This window comes from Perissodus microlepis, chromosome 4 (assembly GCF_051167445.1).
Source record: "Perissodus microlepis isolate ML-2025 ecotype Zambia chromosome 4, ASM5116744v1, whole genome shotgun sequence".
In the NCBI taxonomy this organism is placed as follows: Eukaryota; Metazoa; Chordata; class Actinopteri; order Cichliformes; family Cichlidae; genus Perissodus; species Perissodus microlepis.
Window position 1 is genome coordinate 2173512 of NC_140464.1, and position 24358 is coordinate 2197869.

Genomic DNA, 24358 nt, shown 5'->3' on the forward strand with positions numbered 1-24358 from the left:
TTCATGGGGTCTTGTCCTGAAGGTCAGAGGTCAAAATCTTTCTGGGGGCTAGAAGTCATAAATTGGGAATCTATTTAGGTGTCAGTCCAGTCAGAAAACACACACAGTGGACTTGATAAGATAAGATAGATTCCATATAATTTAGAGCTGATTTAAATTTGTAAACACTGGATTTTATGTGTGAGGGCAGATTATTCCAGAGAAAACCTGGTCACAATTCGGGGGGTTTGGGGGGGGTTCTCTGTCCTTTAGATCTCACTGCTGAAGGAGAATCCATAAAAGTGGCCATCACTGTATTGAACATGCATGGACGAAGGAACAAGTGCCTTCATTTGGATAGCGGGAGACCTGTGAGAGCAAATAAATACATTCAGTTTCATCAGAAATGTTTTATTCTGAAGATACAGTAAATTTATTTTTTTTATTTTCCATCTAACAGTCCAGGAGTAAAAGGCAGGTCTGCACATGATAAAGCAGGATCACTTTCCTGAGAGAAAATGTCAAAGTAAACCCGTCTGTTTTCATCACCGTGGCAACATGTTTCCACAGAAACAAGCTTCATTATCACAGGTAAGTCACTACAGAGCAGGCGTGATTCCTGCTGTAATGATCGAACACATCTCTGTCAGCTTTCTGTATATGAGAGCGTCCTGTGTGGTGACTGTGCTGAGGTTACCACATTTGTGATTTTACTACATGTTCACTGTCAACAGGAAGAAACAGGCAGTTTGTCTGTGGGGGTTGCCATGGTCGTGGCACTTTCAGCGGTCTGGGAACTTGGACTTGAGTCACTGGTGTTTCCTAGTTTTCGATTCTTGTTTCTTACTTCTTTATCGCCCTGTTTCTTAGTTCTTGTGACGCCATCTTTGCTTCCTGTTTTTACTGTGTGATCTTTCCAGAGATGCGTTTCAGGTCTACGGTTGATTTATTCGTTATCGTTTCCTCGTATATTCCTCCCTTCTTTCCTGTCGGTTTTCACTGTTCCCTCTCCCTAAGTCTTTTATTGTTTTCAGTTTTTACTGTTTTACTTTTGGATATTTTACCTTTTGTTTCCTGGTTCTGGATGAAGCATCTTTCTGTCTTTTTGGGCCTGTTAAGTTTGACTTTTTAATAAAACAGGTGGTTAAATGTGCACTTAAAAGAAAAAGAGCATTCTCTCACACACACAAGCTGATGCCATGTGTTTGACATTTGTCACTGAGCAGTTGAACAGGTGTACCTAACAGAGTGGCAGGGTGTGTGAATTGTTGCGATTGTGATTAGATGATTGGTTTGTACCTGTAAGATTATCTTTTGTTATTCTAAATGTAGATGAATGAAATTTTAAGTGTTAACAGTGAAGTATTGTTTATGCTCAAAGAAGCAGGTCTATTGATTTCTGTACAAACACAGTGAAAAGCTGCAGTTACACCTGAGCCTGACAGAGCTGCAGAGGTCTGACTGCACTGTGACCGAGGCACAGGACGAGACGATGGACGGCTTCAGCCCGGCTTCAGCCCGCTGTGGTCCTCGCTGCCAACATAAACCTCAGCGCTTTAGACCGAGACCCATGCATCAGAGCACCCTGAGCCTGGGCGACACGCCGCCCTGCTACACCACCACCCACAGCCAGGTCTGTCCCAGTGTGGGGTCTCCTCCGTACAGTCGCTGTTCGTGTGGATCGTCACGCATCCACAGTCTCTACAGTTCACATCTGATTAGTCAATCTCTACCTTCTTAGATTTTATGTTTTCACTAAAAATAGAATACAAGTTCTAATGGGTTTTATTTTACATGTCAGTAATGTATAAGTTTAAACGTCCTACAAATCCAGCTCTCGGGTACGATTCTAGCCCTTCCCTCTCCTCTTCTCCTCTCCTGGTCAGAGTTATTCCGGCAGGTCGGCCGATGGACGTCCTCTCGTCTTCCGCCTCAGAGACCCCAGCTTCCCCTCCCAGCACCGCAGCCAGCTGGATCTCCGTGACAACACCATGCCGCCGCAGAGTGTGCTGCAGTCACACAGCAAAGAGGTGTACGCGCCCCAGCACGTGACTCCGGTGAGGCGGAAAACCGTCTTTCAGATGGTTAAAGACAGACTCTGGAGTATTTTAAGTATCTACTTACATTTTTACTTCCATCATATTTCTATAACTCTTCTTTTGTGCCTGCATGAATGAGGAAATATTAACATGCTTTATCTCTTTGTGTTGATGCAGTTAAGAGGTCAGAGTTGTTTCGATCTGTTGTCTTTCTGTAGTCACAGTTTTTTCATCCCAGCTTTTATCTCAGTAAGTTGTCACATGACCATCCTGGTGGTGATGTGAAGATGATCTGTCTGGACCCTGAATCATTTACCTGCATTAGAAGCATATTTTATTAGGGGAAGAAATCAGTTAATGCCAAATCTTCCCTCAGTTATAATTAAAATTATGTTTGGGAGACTTCTCTTTAATTTCAACTTTTTATTTTAGACTTATCTAAATTTTAAAATAAACAACTTATACATGAATTAAAGTAAAGCTACTGGCTGTCATGAAATATTATGACTATATATTAAGGACAGAACCAGCTTCTGCTTCTCTCCAGAGAGTCGACCCAAAGTTGGAAAACTGGACTCGGTATAACAGCAGCCGCGCCATCAGAGAGCTCATCAGTCATCATCAGCATCATCCACCCGAGTGCCAGAGCACCTACAGGACGGAGCACCCGACCCCGGAGTTCGACGGCTCGTCACTGCAGGCCAGCGGCAGACAGACACAGCGGCACCGACACGACATCCTGACAGGTAACACTCACAGCTTGTGTCCTTGTGGTCACAGTAATAACAGACCGCGCACTCAGCCACAGTAATGCCATAAAATCGTATCGGTTTCTTAACAGGCAATGCAAACTGTTTTAGCAATCCTGCTTTGTACAGAAAATTGCAGCAAAAACAGAATATCAGGATAATTAATCTCTGCTGTGTACAACATAATAAAAACTACCAGTAATAACTGTGCATGTAATATGAGGACTACCACAGAAATAATACTTTCAAAGTATTCCACAGAGGAATAAACACATTTTTAGTTAGCTTTGCTGTTTGGACATTTGTTCCCTGTCTGCAGGTGAACCGAAGCAGGTGTGTGAGCCGGGGAAGTCCAGCAGACGGTCCAGAGACCAGCAGCTGTGGGCGACCAGACGCTGGGAGACGGACTGTACTGCGTTCAGACTCTACTGATAGGAAGTAACGCCACAGGAAACCGCCATTAAATGTACAAACCCTGTCAGGACTCTGGTCTGCAGATGCTTCTCAGAGCATTCCTATATGATGCAGGAATGGCATTTCTCCTCCAGGACTCAGTGAACAGAAACAATAAGTAAACTTTAACTGAAGGGGCTCAGATGGGCTTTGGATTTTAGTATTTCTACTAAAATCCAAAGCCCACGAGAGGCTCCAGCAGGGAGTCGACCGCCAACTTTACAGCATAAATAAACACGTTTACAGCCGGACAGGTGAGACACAGGTGGCTGTAGCTGCTAGCATTTTTATAGCATCATCTGACCAATAATATGGCTGCTGTGAGGTGCTAACAGACACGGCAAGAAATATTGGTGAAATTCTGGGTGTTACTAATCAGCAGGTCTGTGTGATACAAGCATACAGTGTGTGGTGATTGCTAAGTTATTAGCTAATGCTATCACCCTCTCATCCAAATATCACTACTGGACCCAGAATTCTAGGGTCCTAACCCGCTAATGAAAGCCCCCACCCAGTTTAACCAACAATAAAAGCTTAATAAAAGCTTCAAATCTGAGAGAAATATTCAATCCTGTACTCCCACTGTGGTCCAATAACATGCCAATGATCAGTGGGTCGGATCACTGTGGAGCTGTGAGGTGTTTGGTCCTGAGAGAATACACGGCACAGGTGTGCCGCCAACCCAGATACATTTGGAAATACAACACATTTTCACTGACACACACACACACACACACACAGCGTCCTCAGCTGTCACCCGTACAGCCACCAGATCAAAAGCTTACCGTGATTGGTAAACACATGACTGGGGCTGCACAGGTAAGGACAGTGCAGGTCTGGAAGGAGGGCAGGGGTCACACACATGAAGACCAAGAAACAATCTCATTTAAATCACTTTATTCGTGTGTAAAGATCTCCAATAAACACAAATAATGAAATGAGTTGAAATACCAGAAATAAGAAGACTGAGGAGAAACGAACACATAAATAACAAGAAAAGGACAGACGGGGACAGAAGAAAGGGTGGGGCCTATTTACAGAGACGCCCCACGTCACCGACGCACTGTGGGGTTTCATCCCAGCACTAACAGAGTCCAGCTAGCAGCGGTACAGCAGTAGGCCTGTCTCTACGAACAGTTTCAGCTCCGCTTCAAATCCAGTTTTGTTTTCAGCACTAAATACAAACACAAGTGAAGCAGAAGAAGCACAAAAACATAAAAAGACCTGCTGTTAAACCCCCCCCCCCCCCCCCCCCCAAAAAAAAAAATCATTGCTGTCTGAGAGGTTAAAATGAGGCAGCAATGCTACACAAACTGCTCAGTAGTCTAAGTAGAGGGAATGGCTTTGAAAGCATCGACGCCTTCAAACGAAGCACAGCTGATCTAAGAAACAGAAGGATGATGTTTGACTGGGACATTTCCACATGTGATCACCTTCATTTGGTGGCAGCATGCATGGCAGGTTAATTCAAAAGCAAAATAAAACCTTGTCTGTGATGAGGTTTAAATGTGTGTGTGAGAAATGAAACTGTGTGAAAATCAAAACAAAGTGCAGAGACCCGGGCAGCAGGAGGACTTTTTAAACTCCCCTGCTCCTTTTTCTTCACTTTCCTCCACTTTTCCATCGTCCTGTTGAGTTTTCTCGTCTTGCAGAGATTCCCCTCTTCACTGCGAACGCTCATCTACTCGTTCTTCTTCTCCTTCTGCTTCATCAGTTTGTTGATCTCCCTCTTGGCCATGCCGGCGTACTTCGTGATGATGCCGTGCTGGTTCAGGCCGGGCAGCAGCAGCAGGAAGCTCACTGCAACAAGAAGAACAAAAAAAGTGTGCAAAGATTTTAAATCAGACGCTTTGAGCGCTGAAACGTTTACAGACAGCACCTAATGAACTTTGACACGCTGCCTGTGTGTGTCTGAAATCACAGTTTCCTCCTGTGAGAAAAATGAAATCATCCAAACCCGACTGTCCCAAAACTGTTTGAAGGTCAAAGGTGAAAGTGGCTAGTTTTAATTTTCTTACTTGCCAATAATCCATCATAGTGAAACACCTGCAGGCTCTTATTTTGAAACATAATTTAAACTAACAGATTAAAAAAAAAAACAAAAAAAAAAAAAACTGTGCTCTTAAACTGCCACCAGGGGGCAGCGCCTGTGATCGAGTAGAGAAAGAACACCTCATGGTTGTGAGGTCAAATTAATGAAACTGTTAATTTTGCACGCGCTCAGTCTAATGACCAGAGAGGATTATCCGGGATGATCAGGCGGCACACGCGTCCGGTTTCAATCCACCAGGATCGCTTTGAATGGACAGACTGATGGACGACTTCAGTGTGGCTGCATCGAGCTTTCCAACCACCAATCACAGCAGTGATAAAGTGACGGCGTGTCGATGGTTTCAGGTTCTGGTGCATTCTGCAAGACTGCAGACTGCAAGACTGACCGATATCAAAAATACTTTCACTCTGTCAGATCAGTGTTTCCCTTCAAAGCCAGCATCGGGTGGTTTTCACGGCTCACTTGGCATCACTCCCCGTGTTCATGTCAGAACAATCAGTGACTTGTTCGCAGCTTTCACTCAGCTCTCTGAGCAGTGACTCATTGACACCACACAGCCCGAGGAACTTTAGCCACTAATTTAAGAAAGATGGTGAGGAGCCGCTGCTTGTACTCCACCCGCTCCTGGCAGATAAGTCTTCACATGAAAGCAGCTGCGTAACCAGACGAGCCTGAAGAGCAACCAGATTAAAACCCAGAATCACATGACCTCTGATTGCCTTTCTGCTCGGTTTCTGTCAGAGGAACACTCGACATGTCTCAGCTTATGTAAGTGGGGATTAGCCCACTCACAGCTCGCCAGACCTGCTGATCTAACCCCCCCCCCCCCCGGCAGCTTTAAGACGTGTTCGCCCTCTGCAGCGGTGACACATGGTTTCAGGTTTTACTGCACGTTTCTGTAAAGACTTCCACAATCAGCCCCATTAATAATGAATACCCCTGATCCACTCAGAGCCTGCTAACCACATGCAGAGCTTCAAACATGCAAAAACCTGCCAAATATCAGTCTAAAGCACCATCAGCCATTAAATTAACTTGAACACAGAAGCATTTAAAACTGCTGATGAACACGAGGGCCTCTTCCTCTTCAGTCACGTACGAGTTTCTGTCTGCAGAAAATGCATGAAAGGCTCAACTTCCACATTCAGCGAAAGCAGTTTTAAAGAAGGACCCGAGAGCAGAGACGAGCATTTAAGATTTCTCATTTTAATCCCAACACTCTGCGAGCCTCAGGCCTTTCATTAAAACTCCATTTTAAGGTAAATTTAAAACCGAAATCTCTTAAAACAGAATGAAGGTGGGCGGGGTCTGCAGGCACGCCTTCAGCAAAATGTCAAAGACTATGTCCACTTCAGCCTGTGTGTGAAGGATTACACAGAGGTTTTAGGACATAAATCATTGTGTTCTGGAGCGACAGAGCAGAGGAAGCCAAACCAAGAGGTGAACACAAGTCTCACAGTATTAACTGTCCGGGTCCCCCCCCCCACACAGAAGAACTGAAAAAAGAAAGAAAATCAGCCCAGGACAGAAAAATAAAGCAACGGGCACTGTGGGATGAGCAGCAAGCTCTCGTTTCTCTCTCTCTCTCTCTCTAAAAGGAGAAGAGTGTAACACCTTTAAAGGTGGCTGGCATCATCCAAACAAGTCTGCAGCTGAGCGCGGGAGTTTCACCTGGAAGCCGGGAACACAGCTCACCCTCAGCTTGCTCTCCTACATCGTCTCTATCAGAAACCCCTGAAGCCACATCGGAGTTTGTTTTTGACCTGATGTGGAGTTTGTGCAAAAACATCTAATGCACAACAACAAACTGTGAAGAGCACATTTAAAATAAAATCTGGCATTACAGTAAGACTTGTGTCTTTTTATGTCAGAGTGGTATTGAAGTGTGTTTACAGTGAGACCCGATTACTGATACAAAGCCTAAACCTGCCGGCACACGAGGTACGAGTGCTTTACCTTTGGTAGTCACACCGGGCCTGAACCGCTCACCAGATGTTTGCCTAAACATATTATTAAAAGTGACTTTACAGCTCAACAATTTGAGACATGAAGGAGCGTGTGATTGGACAGCAGCCAGCAAGAGAGTGCAGGAAGGAAACCCACAAAGATATGAGTGAAACATGGCTGATAACAGTGGTGATAAACAAAACAGTCTTTTTGTAGTCAAGTGAAAGTATACTCACCGATCAGGTACGTCAGGAACAGGTTGTGCACCTGCTGTCCGATCCAGGCCACAGCCAGCAGGCTGCTGATCACTGAGGCAAAGTACTGTGGAGATCAGGAGGTCAGGTTACATTCAGCTCAATTTCATTAGCAAGTCATCATTCAGAAGGAAGAGAGAGAATGGCCACTGAATGAGAACGAGTCACACAGGCTGTGAAAAACTCTGTTCTGGCTGCCTGTGACCCAGTTTGAGGTCTGCTAAGTGGAGCAGCAAAGTCAGATCAGCTGATATTTTTATCTGGAGCACAGAGAGAGCTCCCTGTTGTAATAAAACTTCCATTTACTGCAGCTTATTTGATTCATTCAGGTTCCCTGTAGCTCAGGGCAAGTTAGACTTTAACTCTGCTCAGACCAAAAGCAAAGGTCACAGACTGTTTTTGGGCCTAAACGCTTGCCTTCAGCAGCCAATCAGATACAGCCCCTCACTGTGCATGCTAAGCTAGCCTACAAAGATCAGCTTATCAGAACTTTGTGCAAATGTGATTCATTTTGGAGCCTGGGAACATTGTGGAAAGTTTTGTGCCTCTTCTTCACCGACTGCAACACAGTCAAAAACTTCCAACTACAAACACACAGCATGGCTGAGACCAGCAAGAGGCAACTGATTACACTTACAACTATTATAGTGAGGTGTTTAGTTGCAACATCAGATGCAGGATTAGGAATTTATGTCTTAAAAATGCTGGTTTTTGGAGGGGTTGGGATCAAAGTGAAAGCTCTGAGCGTACCATTTTGGGTTTTTCCTCCTTGAGGGTGCAGAGGCGCTTCCACCAGCCCACGATGCGGCGCTCAGTCTTCACCAGGTTCCCACAGATCTCGTGGAAACGCTGCTGCTGCTCGGTGGTCCTGCAGGAGCAGAGTTCAAGGTGTTACAGACAATGAGAAAACTCACTCAACGGTCCTGGCTGCAGAGTTTCTGCTGAGTTAAAGCTCGGGCCCGAAGAATGGTTTTCACCAACATTTCCTAATCTCACCATCAAGAGGAAGCCAGCTGCCTGCAACACTTAGCTCTATTTAAACCAATGAGAGTGAGAAAAAACAGTGTTGTTGCATTAACGTTTTTAATGTGACCTAATAAATGTCCCATTTTTCAACATCTAAGCTCCATTAGAGCTGAAACGATCAGCTGACTCACAGATGATCAGCTGCAGCAGGCACAAATATTTCAGATCATGGGGCAAAAAAATTCAATATCAGCTTCTCAGCATATTTAAACTTCCTCCCTTTCTGCTTTAGAAAATCCAACCTACAACAGGAGGAGGTCCACATAACCACCTCCTGTCACCAGGTAACAGCACTGAGTTGCGGTTGCTTAGCGGCCCAGCTGACTGCAACTTGTGCTGCTCTGAGCGTAAGCAGAACCAGAACCAAGAACCTGATCAGGGGAAGAACTGGGTCTATTGAACACAAGCTACCAGCTGGATAAGAGGCAGGAGAATAGAATCCTCCATTTATAAAACGTGTACCTGACAAAACAAAGGAGACACAGGAGAGGTGCTGCCCATCAACATCACTACAATGTAAACTCTGCACGGGGCTGCTCGCAGCACAAACCAGCTCTGCTTTAAGTTCAGTTCCAAACTTTCTCACATTCTGGAGTTCAGTAAGACAAATAAGCAAAATCGCTGACAGGTGGAAGTTTCACTGTTTGGGAATCACCCAACAACAATCTCTGACCATAATTTGCCTCACAGCCAATAAACTGGAACACCACATCCCACGCTGCACTGCTGTGAAGGCTAAAGAGATCAAACAGTGAAGGACAAGAGGGGACAGCTGGGAAGAGTGACCTCTATTTTCTGCTTCGCCATCGCTCCCTATTTCAGTCCTTGTTGTCGGGGAGCCAAACAGGGACCGTGACCAGCTTCGTGTTACAGACTCGCACAGATACGCCAGCTTTCTGCCGTCTCAGTGAGATCAAAGGACATTTGTCAGGCTCTGCAGACAAATAGCTCATCATCCCGAGGCTGTAACCGAAAATGTAAACAGGCTTTTTAATCTCCCTACATAAACCAAGCCCCCAGCAGTAGATTAAAAACAAGCGAAAATCTCAAAAACTGTACATCATCACCCAGAGGCTGTGTTGAGTGTGAAGCAGTGCAGGTCACGCTCTGCTGATGCAAGCTTTTATATCAGCTGGAGGATGACGTGCAGCACACCGTGCCAACTGAAGGCTGTTATCCTATCCTGTCCTGGGTGTCTGGTTGTCACCATCCAACACAAACAGCTGAATCAACGGGCTGCTCGCCGAGTACTGGCTACTGCCGAAGCTTCGTGAAGCCGTGGGACGGTCTGCCATTTACCTCGAACTGAAAATGAAACGCCCCTTTGGCTGCAGGTCTCTAATAATCTAGTTTGTTATGTTTTACTAACAAACAAAGAGGATGAGAGGACTTCAGGTCCAGCTCAGCCAACAGGCTTTACAACTCGTCTTAACCAACTAACTCTCCAGGTGAGCCGCCCTGTCATTATGAAGGCGGGACAATTTTACACAGTCAGTTCTGTAGAGGCTTTCAAAACCATCGATTTCCCTACACATGCACGTTTTGTTGGGCAGGTCGCGTGGACTTACTGATGACCATCCGCCGAAAACATACTAGGATGGTCCAAAACTCCGCTTGGACCCATTTTCGTGTAAATAGCAGTAGAGCAGGGCGATATGACCAAAAATATTTATCACGATATACATTTGAAAATTTGCAATAACAATATAACTGACGATATAATTGACACCAGACAAAATACTTTACAACTCCACAACTTTATTTGTGCAACAAAAAAAAAGTCAATGTATTTCCTCAGCATAACCATGTATAATATCCACAAAACTTAAAGAGGTTCTACACACACACAATACGGTAATATTATGTTGAAGCACAGTACGTATCACTCCGCGAGGCTCCGCCTACGACAGCCGTAACGCTCCGACAATCCATCAAGCGGTGCGGCTTCGTAGCTTAGCAAAGTCGTACTGAAACATTTGACAGATTTTCGAGCGCCGTGTACATAAAATCGTTTCGAGGTCAGTAAACACAACCAGAATTCATACATAAGGCACACGGGATTATAAGGGGCTCTGTCGACTTTCAGAAAAATCAAAGGATTGATTTTAAGTGTGCCGTATTTTCCACAAAACACGGTAATAACGACGGCCCGCTAGCATGCTCTACCAAAAATAGTGCTTTGTTGTGTATCTGACGGACGAAAGCTAAACCAGTTCCACACCACTGAAGCTGCAGCATTTTAACAAACCAGTTCTGGTTCATCCGTTTCATTCGACGATCTGCTTACGCTCTTCTCATTCTCCGTCATGCTTTTTCCGCCATGTGCATATGAAAACAAAGGCACTGCGCATGCGCGTTTTACCCAAATTCTATCGCCATATTTCATTTTCTTATCGTTGGCTAACATTGTAGCGGTATTACCGTGAACGGTATGATATGGCCCAGCCCTAAATAGCAGTAAATAAAAACAAAACCCGTGTGAGGCATGAACTGTTTCTGGCTTCTAAAGCAGGCCAGACCAGCACTGCTTTAAACCGACACAGCTGGAGGGAAACCCCCCCTCCCGTTTTTGTTTTTTTAAACCATACCTCTTCCTTTTCTCCGCTCATCTTTCCCCTTCAGCTTCATGTTGTCTGAGAATTTATTAGCTTCCTCCTCAGTGGACTGTTTAACTGGTTATCGTCCAGTTAGACCATGACATGTGTTGTGCTCACTCACACAGCTGTTCTCATTACACCATCTGAGATCACCCTCTCTGTTGCTTCATCACTTCTGACTTGCAGAAAAAAAACCCAATCAAAGACACAGAAACAAAGTCATATGAAGCTGCATCGCTCATAGTTAAGACTGAGTTGGAACGATCCTGAAACCCTGATAAGCATCCACAGTTTCATCCTCCTGTGGAAGTCTGTTGAACGTTGCAATAATATATATCCTCCTCTTTCACAACTCAGTTCAGTCAAAGACCAAAGCTGGAGGTCATCTCTGAAGCCAGAGGGATGTAGGAAGACTTCAGAACTAACTGACAAAACAGGAAAACCTGTCTACATAGGGGCGAAGCAAATATGACAGAGCTCTCACCACTTATTGGAGCCAAACACTCGGGGGGCGAGTGTGGGCACCAGATAGTCGGCCAGGCAGAGCAACATGACGGTGCAGGACAGGCCGGTCAGCACTGATGGGTCCAAGTAGTAGATGAGCCTGGAGGACGAACACAAAACAGGCAGAACGGGTTTGAACATTTCATTGTTTAAAATCACGCCTTTATTTTGTTACGATTTGGGGATCTCTGCTCATGAACGCTGGAGCTGCAGTTTTACAAAGCACCTGCAGCTGAAAGACATGAACGCTGAGGGTGTGTGAAACAAGCAGGAAGGCATCAGAAACAGTGCAGCAGTGTTCTAGTCTGGACTCACCTTCAGTAGATTTCAGGAATGGCCTAATAACGGCCCAACCTAAGCTCATTTAGCAGAAGCTAATCTGCATTGTTTTGCTTTGTGTTTCAACAATGTGGAAAAGATTAACATTAAGCTGAGTGTTCTGACAACCAGCTGGAAAACTGTAATTAGGACACTCGTTTTACATCAGTGTGGGCTTATATTACTTGTCACAGGCCTGCTGATTATCTTAATTAGTAATAAATCAGGCCTCAAGAATCAGCCTGCCAAAGCCTCCATTTCACTCCGCAGGATGGTTACACTGCTGTTCTTTCTGTGGTGACGCCTGCTTTACTAACCAAGAGCACAAGTGTCTGGAAGAGAGTAGTGCGACTTGTCGAGTTTGACTGACAAAATTGTCGTTTTGGATTTCTTCGGTTCATCGATCTGAAAACTGTAAAAACATCTGTTTGTTAGCGGTTTTGCAATCGTAGTGCTCCTCTGACAACATCATGGTCTGAGCTTGAACACTACAAGAAACAGTTAAAATGTCTACTGTGGTTTTTCTAGTGGTTTAAATAAGAGACAGAGTGTGTGTGTGTGTGTGTGTGTTGACCAGAAGCCGCACACTGAAAGTGGACCTGTATTAGCTCTGCACCCTGTTCACTCATGGTTGTAATTATACGACTCATTTAAGTTAACAAAAGCAGACAACACTCCAAAGCTAACTCAGTTCCACAGGGCAAAGATAGAAATGGCTGCTGTGCACCACTAACACGTTACACATCCTAAATTACACCATCTAGAGCTGCTGCACAATTCTAGCAGTATGTTAGCAGACAGGAAGGCCTCTGTGCAGACAGTTGAAGGATGGGAAACGAGCAGAGATACTCCAAGAGAGGAGATTTTACCTGGAGACAGAATCACCTGCACACAACAGTTGTAAGAAATCTTACAGAATCTTAAAATACTGTGATGCAAATCTTTGGTCAACCAACCATCAGACTGCTGATTAAGTCAGAAAAATACCTGACCAAAGACATAACACTTTGTACTGTTAGTTTTACACTGGAAGAAATAAATCTGAGTAATTCCACCTTGGTTTACTTTGCTCAGCCCATCTGAGATCAAACCGGGCTGCTTTTAGTCGCTGGCAGATGTAAACTATAAAAATTGAATATAAGACATGGCCAGCCTCTCCCTGCTCTCTTGTAACAGATAGCTATCACTGCTGAGAGGAAGGAAATGTGTGGTGCCAGCTGTGTAGCGCCCACTCTGAAGCAGACTCACAGGAAGAGCACGGTGGTCGCGCCCATCAGCGCTCCGGGGAACCAGGGCTTCTCCCAACGCAGGACCTGATCCCCAGCCAGGATCACCTCACGCCAGCACTGCAGCTGCTCTTCCAGCTGGGCCGTCTCCTGGGCCTGAACACACAAACAAACCTTTACACATTACCTAACTGACCATCAAACTGTGTGATATCAGTGTAATCTGAGGGGATTGTGTACTCAGGAGGGCAGTCTCTCCAGGAGTTAGTATAAAGGTGACATTACTGTGCTACCTCTGGAAGAGCAACTAGCACCTTTAAAGTCATATAATGTGGGTTTATCCTGCTGTTTCACACACAGCGCACCTGAATGTAACGATACTCCTTTATATGGCTCTCAGTTTGTGTGTTTTGTGGCCTAGAAGTCTATTTGAGAAGCAAATTGATAAACAGGGTGTGTATCTTTGGTGATAAGACGGCGCAGTGACAGTGCACTACACGTAGAAATAACCGGGGACAAACACAGGCTGTCAAACCACGTCGAATGAGCGTGTGATGACTCGATCTCAGTCTTTTTTAAAGCTTTAAAATGATTTCTGCGTTAGGGCGAGGCAGCACCCCCACAAAAAGGAAGCGTCCCCGCTGCTGAAGCTAAAATAAGCATGCTAACTAGTCAGCTAGCTAAGGTTAGCTGCGGTCAGCACGGACGGACGGATAAGCGATCAGGGTTAAATCGCTTAGCTTAGACTTTTCAGCTGACCGCATGTGCAAAGTTCACACTATTTACACGAATCTCTAAACACCACAGTAGTGTTAGCGCCGTCAGATTAGCAGCGACGGGTAAGGCTAACGCTCCTGCTGCAAACACGCCTACATCGAACACGAGCCCTTAAATTCGCCATAGTGGGTTTTAAAAATGCTTCATACTTACCATCAAGTTCACGCTTTTGTTGTCTCCTTCCGCCATTATCTCTAAACTGAGCGGCCTACTTTCTAATGTGGAGTTCTTTTATGAGTTTTCGGAGAAACGACCAACAGAAGGACAGCAGCCTCCGCTCCTGTTAGCTTCAGCGCCACTAACGGTCGAGCCGAGGAGGCAGGATGTTTTTAACTGAAAAACCTACGTCACACATGAGGCACTCTGGGTAATAGAGTTCTAATATTAATCCTTGCCTTTCGAAAACGTCTTCTTCTTCTTCTGTATGGCAAACAGCAAAATGGTGCATTACCGCCACCAAGTGGTGTGGAGTGTGGACCGAAATGACAAAAAAAAAAAATTAATTAAATAAATAAATAAAATATTCAAATTCTCCCGAACAAATCGGTCTGCCTTAAAAACCAAAATACAGCCTGATAACTTTCACTTATAGAGCTCACGCAAAATAAATCAAACAAGTCCAACTTCACTTTAATATCGTCCAGCTTTTTGATCAGTTGTCTCCTTTCCATATCATAGTCAAAGGAGCTTGCAAAGAAAAGCGTCTGGATTTCTTTAAGTTTACTTGAAGACGTTTCACCTCTCATCCGAGAAGCTTCTTCAGTTCTAAGGTCAAATGGTGGAGAGTCCCAGATATAAACCTAGTGGGAGTATCCCCCCACAGAGGGACAAAAGGACCCCCTGATGATCTTCTAATCGCCTGAGCCAAGGTGTGAAACTGGGTGTGGGTCCCAATCAGCCAGAGTTTCGGGTGTGTTCATTGTGAAACCTGGCCCCACCTTATCATGCGAATTCCTGAGGTCGGATGGCCCAGGATGTGAGTGGGCGTTAAGGCGTCTGGGAAGGGATCTCAAAACTGGATTATAGATGGCAGAGAGTTGGTGTCGTAAACCCCCGCCTCTGTTCAAAGATGGTCGCTCACAGTGGACATAGATGGCTTCTTTCACTCCTCTTTCAAACCATCTGTCCTCTCTGTCCAAAATGTGAACATTGGCATCCTCGAAAGAGTGTCCTTTATCCTTAAGATGCAGATGGACTGCTGAGTCTTGTCCTGTGGAGGTGGCTCTTCTGTGTTGTGCCATGCGCTTGTGAAGTGGCTGTTTGGTCTCTCCAATGTAGAGGTCTGGGCATTCCTCGCTGCACTGTACAGCATACACCACATTGTTACGTCTGTGTTTTGGCGTTTTGTCTTTCGGGTGAACCAGTTTTTGTCTGAGCGTGTTGCTGGGTCTGAAATGCACCGGGATGTCATGCTTGGAGAAAACTCTCCTAAGTTTTTCTGATACACCGGCTACATAGGGGATGACAATGTTGTTGCGTCTGTCCTTCTTATCCTCCCTCGTTGGTGTCTGGTCTTCTTTTCTGTGCCTCTTTGCTGACTTTAAGAACGCCCATTTAGGATAGCCGCACGTTTTGAGTGCTTCCTTTACATGTGTGTGTTCCTTCTTTTTTCCTTCAGGCTTAGAGGGAACATGTTCTGCCCGGTGGTGTAGGGTCCTAATTACTCCAAGTTTGTGTTCCAAAGGGTGATGGGAGTCAAAGAGGAGGTACTGGTCCGTGTGTGTGGGCTTCCGGTAAACTTCGATGTTGAGTTTGCCGTTCTCTTCAATGTGCACAGCGCAGTCCAGGAAAGGCAAACAGTTGTCCTTTGTGTCTTCCCTGGTGAACTTGATGTTTTTATCCACAGCGTTAATGTGCGCAGTGAAGGATTCCACTTCTTGTGTCTTGATTTTGACCCAGGTGTCGTCCACATATCTGTACCAGTGGCTGGGTACTCTTCCTTTGAAAGAGCCAAGAGCCTTCCTTTCCACTTCCTCCATGTAAAGGTTGGCTACAATAGGTGACACGGGGGAGCCCATGGCACAGCCATGTTTTTGTCTGTAAAAGCCTTCGTTGTATTTGAAATATGTAGTGGTGAGGCAGAGGTCTAACAGTGTGCAAATCTGATCGGGTGTGAAGTTGGTCCTGTCCTCCAAGGAGCTGTCTTCTTGTAGTCGTTTTCTGACAGTCTCCACGGCCTCCGTGGTGGGTATGCAAGTGAAGAGAGAGACTACATCAAAGGACACCATGGTTTCATCTGGATCCAGGGTAAGTTTCTGGACCTTGTCGGTGAAGTCGGTGGAGTTCTTGATGTGGTGTGGGGTGTTCCCCACAAGAGGAGCAAGGATGGTAGCAAGGTGTTTAGCAATGTTATAAGTGGCTGAGTTTATGCTACTGACTATGGGTCTGAGTGGGACAGCTTCCTTGTGGATTTTAGGAAGTCCGTAGATGCAGGGTATGGCATCCCCTGGGTAAAGGCGGTGATATGTAAGGCGGTCAATAATTTTGTCCTTTTCAAAGTCTTGAAGGCAAACTATAACTTTCTTTTTGTAGCTGCTTGTGGGGTCTCGCTTTAAGGCTTCGTAGGTATTGTTGTCACTGAGGAGAGTAGTGATCTTTGTATGGTAATCTGTAGTGTTTAGGACCACGGTGCATCTTCCCTTATCAGCTGGTAAAACAGTGATGTTGTGGTCTTTGCTCAGGGAAGCGACGGCCTTCTTTTCCTGTATTGTGAGGTTGGATGGAGGGACTTTGGCACTGGAGAGCGTGGCTGAGACTTTCATCCTGATTTGCTCTGCTTCTGTCTGTGATAATTTATTAATCCGTATGGCAGATTCTGTGGCTGTGATGAGGTCCACTATGGGCAACTGTTGTGGAGAAATGGCAAAATTGAGTCCTTTGGCTAATACTCTCTTTTCAGGTTCAGTGAGAATCCTGTCTGAAAAGTTCTTAACCCATTTCTCCTGACTGACTTCAGGTGTGTTTTCTTCTCTGGGTTGTGTAGGTTCAGGATGAGGAGTATGTGTTTTTGAAAGCAAGGTGTGAAATTTCCTGCATTTCCATATCATACTTCTGACAATGCAATAAAACATGTTCTATTGTTTCCTGTTCCCTACTGCAGTCACACTCCCCTGTACAGTGTTTACCTATTAAAAATAATGTGCTATTTAAGCCAGTGTGTCCAAATCTCAGTCGAGATATAATCGTCTCCTCTCTCCTGTTTCGTCCAGTACTTCTCATTTCCCCCACTTTCCTTTGGATGTTTACAGCCATCGCCCTTTCCTCTCCTCCTCCCATTGCTTTTGCCACCTTTCCTTCATTTTGTTTCGTATTCTGCTCTTGAGGAACTACTACTGCGTCAGGGAGCATCCATGGTGGTATTGTAGGCAACGGTACTGTTTGACATGTTGATCTTGTCCAGATTAAGTTCAGCTGCTTTCTGTCCCACTGTCCACCCAAAGCTCTTCAATTGCGTTTTCTCTTTTTCCCAGCATGGTTGGAAAACAGTTTTTGTCGGATGATTGTGACCATGTCCTTGTAAACTTGCCCAGTAATTCAATGTCAGTTGCTCTCTTCTTATTTGTAATGGCATTTCCCCCATTTCAACCTGTAGTGCTGCTGCAGATGTTGTTTTGAATGCACCTGAGCAAAGTCTTAACGCTTGATATTGGATACTATCTAACTTATGAAGACTTGTTCTGGCAGCAGAATTATATACTATACACCCATAATCCAATACTGACCTAATCAACCCAGTATATATAGCTTTTAAAGATTTCCTATCAGCCCCCCCAGTCAGTTCCCACTAAGCACCTCATGACATTCAACACTTTCTTGCATCTGTCTATTATTTTCTGAATATGTACAGTCCATGTCACCCTTTCATCAAACCACAACCCCAAAAATTTAAATTGTTTTACCCTTTCCAATTCCCGTCCATATAATCTGACCCTGACGTCAACCCCACCTCTTTTTCTTGTAAAAACCATCAACTTAGTCTTATCAACTGAGAATTTAAACCCCCATTTATATGACCACTGTTCTATTTCTGTGATTGCCCCCTGCACTTTCTTCACCAAAAACTCTAACCGTCGTCCTCTTGCCCCCATCGTCTGCAAAAAGTGAAAACCCCATCCCACCCTCTATGTTCTTAAACACATCATTAATCAGCAGTGAAAACAATAGCGGGCTAACTGTGCTTCCATGTGGCGTTCCATTTTCTATTGGCAAACTCTCCGAATAACTCCTCCCAATCCTTACTATTATTCATCGGCCTTCCAAAAAATCCTTAACCCATCTGAACATTCGACCATTTATACCCATTTCCCTCATTTTAATTAATAGACCTTCCCTCCACATCATATCATATATCATATGCTTTCTCTATATCAAAAAAGACCGCCAGCACACTCTCCTTATTCACTTGTGCCTTCCTTATCTCATGTTCTAAACATAAAGCTGGATCCATTGCACCCCTCCCTCTTCTAAAACCACTCTGATACTGAGCCAAATATCCTTTCTTTTCCACACAGAACACTAATCTTTCATTTATCATTCTCTCCATTATTTTGCAGATGTTGGATGTTAAAGCTGTTGGTCTGTAGTTCCCTGGTTTCGTATCATCCTTCCCTGGTTTACGTATCGGTATTATCACTGCCTCCTTCCAGCTTTGTGGCAACTTCCCTCCCTCCCAAACTCTATTATACAGTTCTAATAAAATGTCTTTAGCTGTGTCACTTAAGTGACTTATCATCGTGTAACAAATCTGATCCTTTCCAGGTGCTGAAAGGTTAAATTTCCTAAGTGCCCGGTTCAATTCCATCTTTGTAAACGGCATATTCAATGAAACATTTGTGTCGTCAACTTGCTGCAGTATCTCCCTGTTCTCTGCTAGTGTAACTTCTCTTCCCCTTTGAGCTTCTTCACTAATATTACTTGAGCTATGGATTTTAACAGTTTTTGCCATCATACCTGCCTTGTCTTCTTCTTTCACCACTGTGACTTCCCCTTCACTCAATACTGGATACCCACAGTTCCTTGTAATGCCATTCATCCTTCTGATCATTGACCACACCTTACCAATATCTGTCTCTCTCCCCACAGAACTACAAAAGCTCCTCCAACTGTCCCTCTTTGCAGTTTTAATGGTTCTTCTTACAATAGCTTGTGATTTTTTATATTCAACGAAATTCTGATAATTGTGATTCCTTTTTAACACCCTAAAAGCTTTATTCCTGCACCTAATTGCTTCATCACATTCCTCTGTCCACCAGGGTACAATCTTCCTGTTTCTGCCTCTTGTCAGCTTTATAGTCTGGTTCGCCGCTACCAGAATTGCATCACACACAGACGAATTTAGATCATCAACATTAACATTCATATCAGTTTGCTGCATCTCCAGATCACTAACCTGTTCAAACGTCTCCCAATCTGCAGATCCAAACACCATTCGAGCACACCCCCTGTATCATGCCTCTCCACATTCATTGCTATCTCAGTCTGTACCGGGTAATGGTCACTTCCCACCGCTGTCTCTTTAACTACCTGCCATGAACAAACACCCGCCAAAGAATCCGACACTAATGTGAGATCAATTGATGACTCTGTCCCATCCCTACTGTTGACCCTTGTACTGCTTCCATCATTTAGGCAAACCAAGTTTTTAACTTCCATTAATTCTTCAATTACCGCTCCATTTTGATCATTGTACCCTCCCCATAATGAGCTATGAGCATTGAAATCCCCACACCAAATTACTTTCCCCCCTAAGTGCCCCCCAAGTTCTTCCATTACTTCCAGTGACAGTCTTTTACATGGGTTATAAAAATGTACTACCTTTATGCTTCCAGTTTTTGTCCAAGTTTCAACTACAATATACTCCAGCTGTGTACTCTGCCACCACTCTATACTGAACTCCTTGTTTGACAAATATAACACACCCTCCACCTCTGGCCTCCCTTCTATCCCTCCGAATACCCTTTAATAGCAAAATCCAAATTTGGACTGAGCCAAGTTTCCTGAATACAGATAACATGTAGTTTCTTTCTAAGATTCTTAATAAATCCCTTGAATTCTTGTCCATTTCTTATGAAACTTCTAGCATTCCACTGTATAACTAACAGACTGTCCTCTCTCCTGGTCCTCCTGCCTTCTCATCTCCCCCCAGTCTCTTATGAACTTGCTCCCAGGAAACAGCTTTTACACCAAACATTTCTCAGCCCCTCTAACAATTATTTTAATCTTCTCTGTTTTGTGTTTAACTTGGTCTATACAATTTATTGCATATGCAATGAACAAAATCATCCTCTCCACTGTGATTGCTGGATGGGTTTCATCAATCTGTTGTCGGTCAACCTTGTTGAACCGGTCCTTTCCCATCTGTTGCCTTTGTTACTTTCTTGACCGCTTCAGCATAACTTATGTTTTGTACTGCTTTAACTTGCTCTATTTCCACAGCTGCCCTCCTAACTGCACATCCCCGTATGTCACCCTGTGTTGCCCATCACAGTTACAACATTTATCCTGTACACTGTCACATTCACCTGTGTTCACCCCCACACTTTGGGCACCTCTGCTTCCCCTTGCACACCGCTAATACGTCTAATTTTTTCTAAATCTTCTTCTATTGGAATGCCCGTGATTACCCCTCGCACCACTTTAGACTCCCCCAACACCTTCCTCTCGCTCTCTGTCTTTCTGCAGATGCTTTCAGTATGTAACACTTTATTTTTCTGTTCTTCCGTCTTAACGATTATCAACAAATTCCCATCTCTAAGTACTTTGGCTAACGTTACCTCTCCAAACTTCTTTTTCAGCTCTCTTGACAAAACTATTGGGCTAAGTTGCACCCCTTCATCCTCCGGCCTAAATTTCAATATTATTTTAAACTCTTCTCTGACACTCCTTTTCCGGATAACACTCCCATCATCCGAACTATTCCCCTCCAAACTTCGTTTGCTGCCCTGAGTTCCTACACTTTCATCCTCCCTACCTCTTCTCCCTCTCCTCGCCCCTTTCCGACTAACCGGTGTCCAATCTCCTAAATCCATGTCATCATCGTCTTCTACCTGAGTTGCCATTCCAGTCCAGTCACACACCAGTTTATGCCAACCGCCAAAATCCGTAATCCAATCCGTCAAAACCAAGCCTTCTCCAAAGTTCAAAATCAGCGCTGCTCCTTGCTTCCCCGCCCCGCTGATTACAACCTTTCGAAAACATCTTTTTTTCACATAATCTTTTATTCACAGTCATAAATGTAATCAAAAATGATTTATTATTCTTTAAACTTCCCATATTCATATGAACAAATGCATATAACTACATAGAAGTGTTAGCTAATTAGCTAAAGCAAAAGATTAATACATTAATTTCAAAAATACGGTTTATTGCTAAGATATTAGAGAAGGTTGTGGCCAAGCAGCTTACAGCAGTCTTAGACAAACATAATATCTTTGACACATTTCAGTCTGGCTTTCGTAGAGCTCATTCTACTGAAACAGCCCTTCTTAGAGTTTCCAATGACATTCTGATGCAAAACGATGCAGGAAAGTGTTCTGTACTCCTAATGTTGGCCCTCACGTCAGCCTTTGACACCGCTGACCATTATATTTTGCTTGAAAGGCTGAAATACTGGGTTGGTGTATCTGGGTCTGCCTTAGAGTGGTTCTCCTCGTATCTCTATGAACGATACTTTTCTGTGGCGGTCTCTAAGTACAGGTCATCTTCCACGTCCCTGTCCTATGGTGTGCCACAAGGTTCTGTGCTGGGGCCCTTATTGTTTTTAATATATCTACTTCCTCTCCAGCATATTTTGAGCCCCTTTGAGGACATTCGCTACCACTGCTACGCAGACGACATCCAGCTGTACATGTCTTTTAAACCTGAAGATGTTTCTAAGCTGCAGATTCTAAATGTGTGCTTAGAAACCATCAAAGGTTGGATGAATGACAACTTCCTCCAACTTAATGAAGAAAGGGCTGAAGTCCTTTTATGTGCTCCGGACAGACATGTACCTAACATAATGAATGCTCTTGGTCCTCTTTCAACATTTGTGAAATCGTCTATCAGGTAACCTTTGATTCTGCTCTTACCCTGGATGTCCACGTTAAATCTCTGGTTCGGTCCTGCTTCTATCATTTAAGAAACATTTCTAAATTGAGCCCCATAGTATCTCATACTGAACTGGAGATTGTTATTCATGCATTCATTTCATCACGATTGAACTACTGTAATTCACTGTTTACATGTCTAAACAAAAACTCCCTGGAGCGTCTGCAGATTGTCCAAAATGCTGCAGCAAGGCTTCTGACAAAAACATCTAAGTACTCACATGTAACACCGTTGCTTATACAGCTGCACTGGCTCCCCGTTGAATTCAGAGTCCATTTTAAGATACTGGTTCTGACATTTAAAGCTCTTCAAGGACAAGCACCAGCCTACATCACTGAACTTTTACAGCCCTATGTCCCTAGTAGGTCCCTGAGGTCTTGTGATCAGGGCCTACTTGTTATTCAGCACACGAGGCTGAAAACCAAGGGAGACACAGCTTTTACCACTGTGGCCGCCAACTGTGGAACTCTCTTCCTCAGAACTTAAGATCTGCGGACTCAGTGGTCACTTTTAAAACAACAACTAAAAACACGTCTTTTTAGAATTGCATTTTGTTAACTTTTGTCTGTTTTTGTTTTATACCTTGTGAAGCACTTTGTGATCTTTTGCTATATAAATAAAATTTTACTTACTTACTTAATAATAATTTAATAGGGTGCAACCTGATATAAAAATTAAAGAGAGTTAAAGCATACTTTTAAATTAAAATATTACGTTACTTAATGATAGAGCATTTAAGACAGTACACCATTTCAAATTTAACAACAAATAATAGAATTTAAAATGAAACGCAGCATTTTAAATTCATTTTAAATTAACAACAGCTAAACACATTAAGAAAAAAGAAGTATTACAGGAGCTTATTTTAATTTTGCATTTTAAGAATAAAGTTAAATCCCATTTTTAAAGAGGAAAAAAGACAGAAAACTTTGAGAAAATATTAAAAACTTCTATAAGATTGTCTTTACTTTTATTACAGAAATGATGTCACCATTAAAATTAAAGGTATGCTCATTTTTGAGCTTTACTGACACTTTCTGCTGAGAAAATACAGTTTAAAGTTTGTAATGAAGTATGTGCAGCGCGTTAACACAGTCCAACAGTCATTAAACAGCCCCCTCTACAGAATAAGGATCATTTTTAAATTCCAAATCCATCTCGGTCTTCTGGGACAAGTAGAAGCTTGAAATGTTATTAGGTTAATGGAAACTACTATTTTGGGGGAGATTTTATAAATTAAAAAGAAATTCGTATTGTAAAATGAAAGGAAACTGGTTCCTTACAGAAAGGTCTTGCTTTGTTTCTTCACGTGATAATCCAGCTTCTTTACATCCTCTGCTGTGGTCAAGAGGGGACTTCTGTGTCTACTCCTCGGTGTTGTACCTACATTATCATTTTAATTCCTTTGTTTATATAAAACTTTCATCTGGAACAAATGGTCTGCAGTCCAAGTGTTTTTATACAATTTATACAATAGAATAAATATATTATCAAGTCTGGTTTAGTGTTAGCCGATTTTTGGTTATTTTTTTATGCCAACTGCACGCTCAGACAACATCACTGGTCAGTTGTGACGCTGATTCCCTGACCACCATCGTTATGATGATGTAGGAACAACGCCAAGACGGGGATTTCAGATCATGCTACTCTTACACCCGTCTCTCTCATTCACACAACGACTTTCACAATAAATCACAATGTTGTCTGCAAACATAATAGTCCACAACCCCGTAATCTCCCCCACCTTGAACCTCATGTCTATTGCACAACTCAGGACACCTCATCACTGTCCTCCTTCATCCTCTTAACATGTGACATAGACAACATAAAAATAATTTATTCCAGCCTTGTGTTAAGACAGAAGGAAGGGGAAATAACAGAACTGTATTGAACGTTTTAAACAGGAGAGAGATGCAGCTTGTCTTCTGTTTTTGGCACTCAAAGGACACAAGCCTAGTTAGGTCTATAGGAAATTATGTTCTCAATACATTTCTCTTCATATTTTTGAAAATATTTCATAAAATAAACTCATTTTCTGATCTATATTTATTTATTTATTAACCTTTATTTAACCAGGAAGATCCCATTGAGATTAAAAACCTCTTTTTCAAGAGACCTGGCCAAGATAGGCAGCAGCAGATGTCTCACAGTTACAGAAATTACTCAAACACAGGCCGCAACAACACACATGCAACAATAAGTGAAAGAATACAAATAAAATAAAAAATAAAATTCAATAAAATTCAAATAAAAATAAAAAAGTCAGTTAAAATGACAATCAATCTAACTGAAACAGTTGCATGTTATGGACTTGGCCTCAAGGATTCGTAGTTTAGATTTAAAAGCAC

The 24358-nt window shown here is 43.4% G+C and overlaps 2 protein-coding genes across 2 annotated transcripts; one reads left to right on the plus strand and one right to left on the minus strand.

The window, feature by feature from the left end:
* The first annotated feature begins 478 nt into the window (after positions 1–478).
* On the plus strand, positions 479–4466 carry LOC146387983 (uncharacterized). Its single transcript, XM_084925050.1, has 5 exons — positions 479–570; positions 1393–1612; positions 1866–2036; positions 2566–2764; positions 3087–4466. The coding sequence occupies exons 2-5, from the start codon at positions 1472–1474 to the stop codon at positions 3197–3199; spliced, it is 624 nt and encodes a 207-aa protein (XP_084781176.1). The 5' UTR covers positions 479–570; positions 1393–1471; the 3' UTR covers positions 3200–4466.
* Positions 4103–14245, minus strand: arl6ip1 (ARL6 interacting reticulophagy regulator 1). Its single transcript, XM_084925047.1, has 6 exons — positions 14076–14245; positions 13168–13301; positions 11582–11701; positions 8225–8342; positions 7457–7541; positions 4103–5020 (listed from the first exon to the last, which is right to left on the minus strand). The coding sequence occupies exons 1-6, from the start codon at positions 14109–14111 to the stop codon at positions 4902–4904; spliced, it is 612 nt and encodes a 203-aa protein (XP_084781173.1). The 5' UTR covers positions 14112–14245; the 3' UTR covers positions 4103–4901.
* Between the last annotated feature and the right edge of the window lie 10113 nt (positions 14246–24358).

What these genes read in the sequence shown, in the direction of transcription:
- LOC146387983 (XM_084925050.1), top strand. Translation starts at nt 1,472, where the DNA reads ATGGACGGCTTCAGCCCGGCTTCAGCCCGCTGTGGTCCTCGCTGCCAA. An exon ending in CGCCCCAGCACGTGACTCCG is followed by an intron (nt 2,037 to 2,565) that starts GTGAGGCGGAAA and finishes GCTTCTCTCCAG; the next exon opens with AGAGTCGACCCAAAGTTGGA. An exon ending in CCGACACGACATCCTGACAG is followed by an intron (nt 2,765 to 3,086) that starts GTAACACTCACA and finishes CCCTGTCTGCAG; the next exon opens with GTGAACCGAAGCAGGTGTGT.
- arl6ip1 (XM_084925047.1), bottom strand. Translation starts at nt 14,111, where the DNA reads ATGGCGGAAGGAGACAACAAAAGCGTGAACTTGATG. An exon ending in ACAAAAGCGTGAACTTGATG is followed by an intron (nt 13,302 to 14,075) that starts GTAAGTATGAAG and finishes TTGTGTGTTCAG; the next exon opens with GCCCAGGAGACGGCCCAGCT. An exon ending in GTTCCTGACGTACCTGATCG is followed by an intron (nt 5,021 to 7,456) that starts GTGAGTATACTT and finishes TTCTTGTTGCAG; the next exon opens with TGAGCTTCCTGCTGCTGCTG.